The sequence below is a fragment of the Etheostoma cragini genome, chromosome 17 (assembly GCF_013103735.1).
Source record: "Etheostoma cragini isolate CJK2018 chromosome 17, CSU_Ecrag_1.0, whole genome shotgun sequence".
NCBI lineage: Eukaryota > Metazoa > Chordata > Actinopteri > Perciformes > Percidae > Etheostoma > Etheostoma cragini.
This window is the reverse complement of record NC_048423.1, coordinates 20715580-20726818: the sequence shown is the minus strand read 5'-3', so window position 1 is coordinate 20726818 and position 11239 is coordinate 20715580. Positions and strand designations below refer to the sequence as shown.

Below are 11239 nucleotides of genomic sequence, written 5' to 3'. Positions count from 1 at the left end.
ATATATAAATAATGTGGAATTTGCCTTGGTGAAAGGTGCATAAATAAACAATCAAACATTAATATAAAATAAAAAATAAATACAGCATAACAAGTATAAACTGTACATTCAAAGTAGTGCAGTAATCGCAGTAATTTCATAGTTGATTCGCAATTAATCATCAATTTTTCTCTATTCTAAATGTCCCTTGATTTCTTTTTGTCACATTATTTTTGCTCATTTTAATGTTCTTATCAACATGGAAGAGGAATCACCATCAGCTGTGTGCTTGGCCATCAAGTGGTATTTTAAACTGGACGTGCTGCGATAATAGCTCAGTTTACGACAAAACACATTGTCCATGGAACATTTGACAACTTTTAAAAAGTGAACTTTCCATTCAGAATCTTATTGGCGTCCATTTAAGCGTCTCACGCTCGCCATCCACTCAAAACGTAACGTTACTACTCTTTGGCCGGCTCGCATGCCCAAACAAGTGTGAACGGTGTGCCTGTTGTTTTGTTTCCTGTCTAGCTAAATCCGGTGTGGTGTTGTGGGCTTTTCTAACGTTACTAGTTGTTGGAACAGCTTGGGAAAAAACTACTTTTGCTAATTTGCTAGGCCAAAAAGAATGTTAATCTTGCAATTAAGAAAAAAAAGAATGCCTTTTAAAATGGGTTTGCGTTAATGCTGTTAACGCGTTTAACTGACAGCACTAGTTCAAAGTAACTGAAAAAAGATCTGCATAGCACTTTTTGACAGTGAGATCTAATCATTCCTTGTTGCTGCTTTTTGCCTTCCACAGCCCACCAACCACATGAACAGCTCTCTTACATCCTTGTACCGGAAGGGCCACCCTGACTCTGGCACCAGCTCACCCAGGAGAGATCAGCCCGCTGCCAGCAGTCCTGCCAGTACAGCCAATCTGCCTCCCAGTGCAGGGACGCTGGTCTCCACAGGAGGCTGGTTCATCGATCGAGGCAGAGGCCCTGAGAAGAGCAGCATCCTCATTGACCTGTGTGAAGAGGAACCAATGAATACAATGTCCAATGTATGTTCCACATTGTTACAGTGGAAAACTTTACCTGGATTTTCTCACCATAAGCATTCATCCTAACATATTCCCACTGACGGAGGATATTTCTATTCAGTGTAGGGGTATAAATCGCTATGCAACATAATATTGAATCTTTGGACAGCAATATGATATTTAGTGGTATCACAAAGTCTACCATGATAAGATTTTGATTCAATTCAGAGGCTTGTGGTTGATATAAGACAATATAATATGGGCATTCAATCAGTTATATTAATATCAACTAACAAAAAACAACTAATATGGTTTGGCAAGATATATATATTCAATTTGATTTTATTTATTGTATCAAATTATAACAAGAGTTATCTCAATGAACTTTACAGATAGAGTAGGTCTAGACCAAACTATAATTTACAAAGACCCGACAATTCAAATAATTCCGCCATGAGCAACCATTTAGGTCGACAGTGGCAAGGAAAACTCCCATTTAGATAGATACCTCAGGTGGTGAGGAAAACTTCCTTTTAATGAAGAAACCTCAAACAGACCCAGGCTCTTGGTAGGCGGTGTCTGACAGTGCCGGGGGTGTGATGAACAGTGGCAATAATTAGGATAATGGAACTATGACTAGAAGTAGTAGTTGTGGTAGTTCATGGTGTGTCTTGGAACTGCAGCGGGCACAGGGTGTAGCAAGGCTATGCAGAGGCTGCAACCATGATTTAGGTGCTACCCTTATCCAAGGAAAACTGCTGGGTGAGAGGAAACAAAAGGACTCCGGAGAATGAGCTCCCCAGAGCTAGGTTAGTAACAAGTATTTCTGGGACATGGATGCACACATATGGAGAGGAGAGAGAAGCTCAGTGTGTCAAAGGAAGGAAGTCCCCCGGCAGTCTAAAACTATAACAGCATAAAAAAGAGCTGGTGCAAGGCAGACTTGAGCCAGTTCTATAAGGGTTGCTAGATATATATATTTTATCTGCATAAACTGGCCTTGGGAGTAAGATTTAGCACAGGACACATGTATCCAGTGTTGGAACTTTGTGGTTTCCGGGTGAATTAAATAGCAGATTCTGTGGATGTCACGTAGACATGTTCTATTATTACAGCTGTAGCTTTAAGGCTCTCAGCATTGTTAAATAAACTTATCCATCTCCCTGCCTCAAATGTGAAACAGGTAAAATACAGGGCGTGTTGTATGTGGTTGTTGTGTTGAGTGGATTTGATGCTTATTTCTCTGCGCAACATGGAGATCTGCTGTATTTGTCGTTAAGGATTGTGAAGCTCATCCGGCTTAAACGTAAGCTTAGTGGCAGTGAGATTCCTTTTAATCACCAATGTATGCCATGTTTCTGTGTAGGTAAGGTTGCTTTACAATTTGCGATTTATTGTTGAGATGTTCCTGATTTAGTTTTGTATATATAATATGTAGAAACTCCCTCCTCCAGTCTGGAGTCCAGTAACTTACTTAAAAGGCCTGCTTGTACAGCGCATCACATGTGGGTGTGTATATATGATTTTTCCTTGTATGAATGGGAGGGGGTCCAGTTGTATGGGAGGAATTTTTTCATTTCCCACAAAAAGGTGTACCTTTTTTTTTTTTTTTTTTTTTTTTTAAATACAGCATCAACAAATGTATATGTATATTTCTGTGCCCAGCAGACGGATGTGTCCATGCTGGAACCTAAGAAATCTGCCGAAAAGTCCAAAAAAAAGAGAAAGACCTCCACTGAAACTGCTGAGTCTCGCAGCCTGAATAAGAAAGGTACGATATCGTTCAGTTTGCCTATCTACCTAACAAAGTACAGATTCTAAACCTACTGTTGAACACCACACAATGTCATTCATAACAAACTTGCCAAGCATTGCCTGTAGTACTGCAACTAATAATTATTTTTGGAATTGATTAATATATTTGTTTATTGTGTAATGTATGTTTTATTTAGGTTGTTGAAGTGATAGATTGTCTATTGTTTTGGCAAAAATTACACGTTTGACAAGTTACCACAGTCCACTGTGATGGCTGCAACGTTCCACTATTTAATAAGTGTAAGTGATTTTTCAGCAAAGTCAAAGTCACCAGAGCTGCAGTATCCCACTCTGAAGTTTGAAGATGTAGGAGGTAATGAAGACACGCTAACGGTTAGTACCTTTTAACCTTGCTACTTTGTTTGCTGCTGTGTAATTTCTTGTACTTTAAAATGGGGATGGCTGCACTTACCAAAGGTTTCACCGGCAATGATTTGACGTTGTTGCAGGAGGTGTGTAAGCTGCTGATCCACATGCGTCACCCAGAGGTGTACCAACAGCTGGGAATGGTTCCTCCGAGGGGATTCCTGCTCCACGGACCTCCTGGCTGTGGAAAGACCCTGTTGGCCCAGGCTGTGGCTGGGGTGAGTAATGTTCTCTGATTAAAGAGGTTTCAGGAGACGTTGATGACTTGCGGCAACAATGTTTTTTGACACTTGAACAAGGAGCATCAGTATTAAGCGTGATTCATGCTCCTGTGGCAGCATCCGTAGATACGTGGAAACACGGACCCTATGCCATTGCCGGACGTGCACCTCTCGAAAAATTACACATTGCTATGACGCAGACCACAACAACTGTGATTGGTCCATATGGCAGTGGCCTGGTAGCTTTGCATTCCCCCGACTCATTTCAACAACATGAAATCAAGGTACAGATTTCCCACCATGGACAGAAAGCACAGGGAAGACACTTTGTTTCTTTCACTATGACTCTAGAGTCATACTCGCTCCGCAGCTAATCACCATCATTCTCTCACTCGCACGCTCCCCACACGTGCCAGCCCTGCTATTCTCTTAAAGAGTTTAACACGCACACCAACGCACAAGTATAAACTTCAGGCCACGTGCGTAGGCCATGGGAAAACAGCGAAAGCTGTGTGGAGCCTCAGCAGAAGCCATTATCCTGCTAAAAACTGTAACTTTTTGGGCTAGGTCATTGTAAGTGGGACATCAGTAACGATGCATGTTTTTTGTGTGCTGTGATGTGATTCTGTGTTTCAGGAGATGCAACTGCCCATGTTGAAGGTGTCTGCTCCGGAGTTGGTGTCTGGAGTGTCCGGGGAGTCTGAACAGAAGCTCAGAGAGCTGTTTGACCTGGCTGTGGTTAGTACTGTTTTAATCTAGAGGTCTCAACAAGAGACTGGAGGAGGCAGGGTTTAGTTTGTGCCAGATCCTGTCAGGACATGACAAATCTTCCAAATTGGGACCAGTACCTTTTTGATTGAGAAATGAATGCAACTGCTGGCAACAAAACAACGTATTGTAGAGCCCAGAAGCCCTGGCGCTTATGTAACGTGTTTGTATTTGCATGAAAGAAGAAGCTCGATATTATACCAGATGATGAGAAAAAAGGGAGACTAAAACCTGACTAACAAAAAAACACGTGATTGACTAAATATGACTAAAACTAATAAGGACATTTGGCACAAGACTAAAACTAAATTTAAAAATAGGTGACAAAATGAACACTACAATGGATGGACTATCAGATGTGATCTTGTGGTCTGGATGGGAAGGATGACTCTGGAGGTTGGAAGGGGTGTGTCGCAATTCTGCCTTCTCACAGCACAACACGGGTTTGTGGATCTGAGTGTTGCTTTCGGTTTTGATATCCCAAATCGTTAAAGCCCTACTTTGAGGGTGTAAACGAATGCTGTTTTCACCCTGTGTGTTTAGGTCTCTGTTTTAGCTAGAGAGTTAGAAATATCCCTTGTTTTATCTACAGAGTGAGTCATCCCACTTCTATACTATCTTTGTTGGGAGTCAAACATGCTCAGTAGTTAGGTAATGATAACATCAGCTAGCTAACTGTTTTTCCTACGTTTGTCTGTACAAGGCAGGATTAGCTGGGGAAACTTTTTTCTAGACGAGGGGCACTTGGAGAATACCTGCAGAACAGAGACATGGAAATAGTTCTTTTGGAGATTATGGTGAACTAGTGTGTGTTGTAGCAGTGTTTTGCCATTGAGAATGAGCAAGCATGCTAGTGATAGAATGCTACGGTTAGCCACATCGTCTCAGCTAGTGACGAAGAAAGCGTTGCAGATTTAGAACAACTCACCCAGAGACTGAAGGACAGGACATTCAGAAACCTGTATCCCATTTAAAACAGCATAGATAGTTTTTTTCCTAGTTTCCAGAAAATTCCAGAAAAAGGTAATTTTTTTTCATAATATGGATGCGACATAAATGGGCCCTTGAATCGACACTCTCAGCGCTGCACAACCCTGATGACATTTTCTAGTCTGAATGGGCCCTAAAGCTGTGAGTTTTGTTCATGAGAGCTATCAGTGTTGGAATTTGAATTAGTTATTAATTAATACATGTAATGTTTGCATTAATACCTTTCCACATTACTGTTAACCCCACAGCCAGTGGGTGTTTGGAGTGTGGTCTATCTGTAAAATGTCTTGAGATAACTCTTGTTATGAATTGATACTATAAATAAAATTGAATTGTTTGTGCTGTGCGGTAATGATTAGGGTCAATAATAATTTCCCATCGTTTATATATCGTGTATAGCATATAGTGTTTTACAATATTTTTATGCACATTGCGGTGTTTATTTTAGTTGTTTTATGGTCTACACATATACAAATAATACAGATTAATACACATAAATTGAGGACGGATGGCAAAATGCAAAGAACACTCAGAGGGGCTTAATCTGGGCACTCTCCAATGCAGAATCATATTAAAATAGAAAGATACTGAAAAGAAAAGCAAGGGGGATAAAAAACTAAAAACTATAATTGCACTCAAATCAAGAGTACAAATGCAAAAAGTAAAATAATATAAGGAATTACATGGGTTGTTTACAAAGACATTCAAAAGGGATAACGTTGCACAGACAGAAAAAAAAAAAAAAACTTTAAACAGCTTTCAAAAAAACTTGATAAAAAGGTGTTGAAGTTGAGTTGTCTGACAGATAGGAGGCCGGAGTTTGTATTTATTTAAGTTGGTAACAGTAAAAATAGAGGTCATTACAGAATTAAGTATCTTGTTTAGATTGTGTTTATTATGTCAGGGTTTCAGTAGAGCAACACCTGTTGTCTGCACCAGGCACTGTGCTTTTGATGTGTTCTGCGACTCTTTTTTTTTTATCTCTGCAAGCCACCAGATCAGCAGCCTCTCTGTGTTCTCACTAGAGGGTGACATTTTTTCGGGACTCCCACGGGTCACAGTATTCCCGTGGTACTGGAGTCAATTTAACTGTTGGTAATGCGAAAGAGACCGAATATAGCATTGAAATCAGTGGAAGCGGGACAGAGAAATGTGTGTTTTGAGTGTAAGAATATCTCCGTATGGAATTGTGTCATGAAATCGCTTAGGCCTGGATGTAACCCATCTATAGTGTAGCCTAAATTTCTGAGGCAACCTCCATGATTTGATCCCGATTAACCAAACGCACACGCGCAATATCAAATTGCGTTATTTTTGGTCAAACTGAGACATTTATCTTTTTAGACAAAATAAATGTTGACAAAGATTTATTTTAGGGACATAATTTGAAGTTGCAGAAAATTGCAATATATTACAAAATAGCAATAATATTGCATTGTGAAATAAGTAAATAAGTAGTATGATAATATCGTATTGTGGGGTCTCTAGTGATTCCCACCAAGTGATTTTCTCCTTGTACTTCTACAGTGATAAATTATGTTGTATACCATGTCTTTCTGAACGTCGTTGGTTCTTTCCCCTTGCAGAGCTCCTCCCCATGTATCCTGTTCATAGATGAGATAGACGCCATCACTCCGAAGAGAGAAGTGGCTTCTAAAGACATGGAGAGGAGGATTGTAGCCCAGCTGTTAACTTGCATGGACGGTAGGATACACGTCTTCAGAGTGATGTATCATTACCCTGAAGAAATGTCATGCTGATAGGAACAAGCAGCGTTGCACTAAAGTCTAGGTGATATTGCAACTTTTCAATTGCTGACACCGTTAATTATCAGGTCATATTGACCAGGTCCAAATGGAGTGCAAATTACTGTTGAGTCACTGCAGTACACTTCTATGGATGTGAACTTAAAGGTGCTCTAAGCGACGTTGGCTGACGTTACTTTTTGCTGACGTTAAAAGTGTTTTCAAATAAAACAAGATTAGCTTGCCCCTCCCTCCTCCTCATCCCATCCCTTCTGTTCTTTAGTGCACTAACCCCCCACCCCCAAATCCTTCTTGTAAGTTACTGGCTGGAATGCTGTTTGTGTATGCTTCATGGTGCAGGTGGGCACAGTTTGTTTTTGTTGCTGTTTGTAGACTCTGGCCTGTCTAAAGAGACTGCGTTCTTTTACAGCGTGTTCTGTTTTAATTATTTTATTTATACTGTTTATTAATCCCCAGTGGGGAAATTACAATTTACACTCTGTTCGTTAGTAATCACTACACACAGGCCTGAAATACAAACATGCTCAGGACCTAATCATGTCAGATTGAGTGAGCTGCCAGCTGGACCAGCACCCTGAGTGGTTGGGGGGGTACGGTGCCTTGCACTTGGCAGTGCCCAGGAGGTGAAGTGGCATCTCTACAGCTACCAATCCACACCCCATACTTTGGTACGTACGGGGACTTGAACCAGGGACCCTCCGGTTCCCGACCCAACTCCCTGTGGACTGAGCTATTGTTGTAGCCTAAAATGCGTGTGACATTGCAAATAGCACCTTTAACATGAATGAAAAATTGATTGTCAGTGTCTGACTTCCCTGAAGTGCAACATGACATACAATTACAGGAACCGTTCCCTGTCATTCTTCCACTAACTTTTGAACCTTTTTATAGAGAAATGAAAATAAAAACATTTTTTAATGAAAAAAAGTCATAATTTTATCATTTAAAATCTAAATCCTAGAATGGAATATGTGTAACATATTAATCTTGTCTGGTAAAGAGCTCAAGGGGAAATTGCAGCAGATGCAAACAGAATGCTACCACATCCGCACCGTGAGTTTATTTCATGCCTATATGGCATCCTGAAAACAACCCGGCAAACACTAAGTTTGCCAGTTTGTGGGACTTTGCTTTGGACTGGCTGAAATGACCAGTAGCCTTCATTTCAGCCAGTCCAAAGCAAAGTCCCACAAACTGGCAGCAGAAAGGGTTAGAAAAAAGGGTTAAAAAAAACGGATTGAAGTGGTACTGAGTAATTCATAAATTATTGAAATTCTGGATAAATGCTAGATAAACATAAGGAATCCTTGGTTGCTGCTTCTCTTTGACATTATTTTACAATTGAACGGTCGGTATATGGATTGATTAGGTTTAAAGTAGTGTTTTTTAATTTGATGAGCTCAAGTGCCCCGAAGTCAGGGAAAACAAATACGCCCTAACCAAAGCCTTCCGAAATGAAAGCAGATTGCACAGATTTTATGCCAGCCATTTTGGGCTGATTGCCTTTTGCCACCACAGTTTTTGTTTACAAAGTACGGTTGTTTGCGTGTAGTTATCAGAAGTTAGTATTGCTTTTATGAAGACAGTAACTGTGGTCACCATAGCAATGTGGATTATCTTCCACAGCACAAATGCAAAAGATTAATACACCTAGGTGCCCACCAGCCGCGCGGTACATTGTTATAAACCGTTGCGCTGGCAATAATAATAATAATAATAATAAATAATAATACATTTTATTTATAATGCACTTTTCATCAACACATCTCAAAGTGCTACAGGTAAAAAACAGAAAAATAAAACAAAAAAGAAAGAAGAAAATAAACCTATTCTTAGAAGAGAGGATAAGAAAACATCTAAAGGGGACCAAAAGCTTTGCTAAAAAGAAATGTTTTAAGGCCTTTTTTAAAACGCTCAGTGGATTGACGTGCCCTCAAGGTGTCAGGGAGGGCATTCCACAGACGTGGGGCAGCAGCACAAAATGCCCTATCTCCCATTGTCCTGAGTCTGGTTCTGGGAATGTGGAGGAGGTTTGAGTGAGTGGAGCGAAGGGAGCGGGTTGTGTTCTCTGGTTTGATAAGTTCTTTGAGGTGGGGCATTTCCATGGATGCATTGATGTGTGAGGAGGGAAACCTTGAACTCAATCCTGGTGGAGATGGGAAGCCAGTGTAGTGAGTGGAGAATGGGGGTAATGTGCTCATGTTTCCGCACTCTCATCAGGATCCTAGCTGCAGAGTTTTGAATGTACTGAAGCCTCTGCAGACTCTTTCTAGGGATCAGAATGAGAAGGGCGTTGCAATAGTCCAGTCTGGAGGAGACAAAGGCATGAACCAGCATTTCGGCGTCTGGTAGGGAGAGAAGGGGTTGGAGTTTGGAGGAGATCGTTTGTGACTCTGACTAGGGCTGTCTCTGTACTGTGGGCAGAGCGGAAACCTGACTGGAATTTTTCAGAGAGGTTATGATGTTTGAGGGAGTCCTGAAGGTGAGTGGCAACTGCTTTCTCAAGTACTTTCGGTATGAAAGGGAGATGTGAGATGGGCCCGTAGTTGGATAGGACTTCCGGATCAAGAGTTGGTTTTTTAAGCAATGGCATTTTTTAAGACAGGGGGAACATGACCAGATTGAAGGGAATTATTTATAGCAGCGGTGATCAGGGGACTTGGTACAGTGATATGGGATTTGACCAGGGATGTTGGGAGAGGATCCAGGGGACAGGATTTCATCTTCCTGATGAAACCTTAGGAAAGTACTTTAAGGGATTGGAGACGGTATGAGTTGGGGGAACAGTTTTGCTGGGAGGACCAGAGAGAGCAGAGCGAATAAGTGCAGTTTTGCATTGCTCTTCTGTAGTGGCAGTGAGTGGGGGGATTGTGGTTTGAGAAGGTGGTTTAAAGTGGAAAAAAAGCTGCTTGGAATTTTTTGGGTTGTTTCTGATGGCATCGGAGTAAAACTGTGACCTTGCCTCTGAGGGACTGTGCAATTTTTGTTTGTGCCCCCGGTAAATTTGTTTATGGACAGTGAGGCCAGAGGCCCTGAAACTGCACTCAAGGACCCGCCCTGCTGCCTTCATCTTACGAAGCCCATCTGCGGGTGCTGAGTGGGTAAAGGTGACTGTTCTTGTTTTAACTGGGGATGCATGAAGGTCCAGGAGGCTGCTCAGATGGCTGTTGTAATAGTCTTATAAGAATAACAATTTAACAAGGGGCGGTTGTCCAGGAAAAATGGTCAACTGCTACCTTGTCAGAGAAAACACTTTTTTTGCGTGTGTGTTCTTGATAGGGGATGGTACTTGGTCAAGAACAGGCTTTCATGACCTCAAGCCTCTTTCTGAGAGGATTACCACACCGCAGCAGGACAACGCAAAATAATTTGCTACCAAAACTGACAGCGCATACAAACGACGAATTGAGCAGTATAACAAGAAATTGAAGAGAATGGGTAAATACCCAGTCAAAAACAATTGGTGGGGAAGTAGTGCATTATATCAAATTGTGTAATTTTCTGGTTTTGCATCTGTGCAAGTAATTGATCGTCGTCACTATTTTTCCACCTAAATAAGCCACTGCACAGACAAACACGTGCCCTTGTGCAGACCTAAATTCACAGAGTCAGATGTAGGTAGCATTACTGTCACTCATACCCAATCTGATACCACTTAATAAGCTGGTTGAGGAGCTTGTGGATACATCATATTAAGCAAAAGGTAATGTGACTGTCAATACTTAGAAAATAGAAGAAAAATGCCTAATATGACTTCCACAGGTGATATGAAATTTTCTTGGTGCTTGCCTTCCGACAGACTTGAATAGTCTGACAGAGACGGCTCAGGTCCTGGTCATCGGCGCCACCAACAGGCCAGACTCACTGGACCCAGCCCTCCGCCGAGCCGGCCGCTTCGACAGAGAGATCTGCCTGGGTATCCCCGATGAAGCAGCTCGTCTCAGGTCAGTCTTTTATGATTATAGAGAAATTAGGATATTGTGCAAAATAAGGTAGCCGTGATAATGTACCGTAGATTATGAATCTACTCACTCTAATTGGACTTTGGCCTCTACTTTAGGGGCCTTTAATGTTTCAAGACAAGGATCCCTTAGCTGAAAGAAAGATGGAGCAGCTAATACATATATTGTATAAAATGAAGTTGCATATGGGCCTACAATAAGGTTTAGGGCGGCCTACAGCCACATTTACGGCCTATACCTTTTTGCATAGACTACTAGATAGACAGATAGATAGATAGATAGATAGATAGATAGATAGATAGATACAGTGGGTACGGAAAGTATTCAGACCCCTTTAAATTT

At 41.3% G+C, this 11239-nt stretch overlaps 1 protein-coding gene across 5 annotated transcripts in view; it reads left to right on the top strand.

The window, feature by feature from the left end:
* The window catches only part of nvl (nuclear VCP like), a 40172-nt gene that overhangs the window by 8237 nt on the left and 20696 nt on the right, over window positions 1-11239 (top strand). For 4 of the 5 annotated variants that reach the window (XM_034899240.1, XM_034899239.1, XM_034899237.1 and 1 more), the window contains exons 7-13: window positions 785-1030; window positions 2675-2780; window positions 3081-3157; window positions 3274-3408; window positions 4048-4149; window positions 6756-6873; window positions 10735-10879. In XM_034899240.1, the coding sequence (XP_034755131.1) occupies window positions 785-1030; window positions 2675-2780; window positions 3081-3157; window positions 3274-3408; window positions 4048-4149; window positions 6756-6873; window positions 10735-10879 (929 nt within the window). The remainder of the gene's footprint in view (window positions 1-784; window positions 1031-2674; window positions 2781-3080; window positions 3158-3273; window positions 3409-4047; window positions 4150-6755; window positions 6874-10734; window positions 10880-11239) is intronic. The other variant, XM_034899238.1, reaches the window with a different exon arrangement.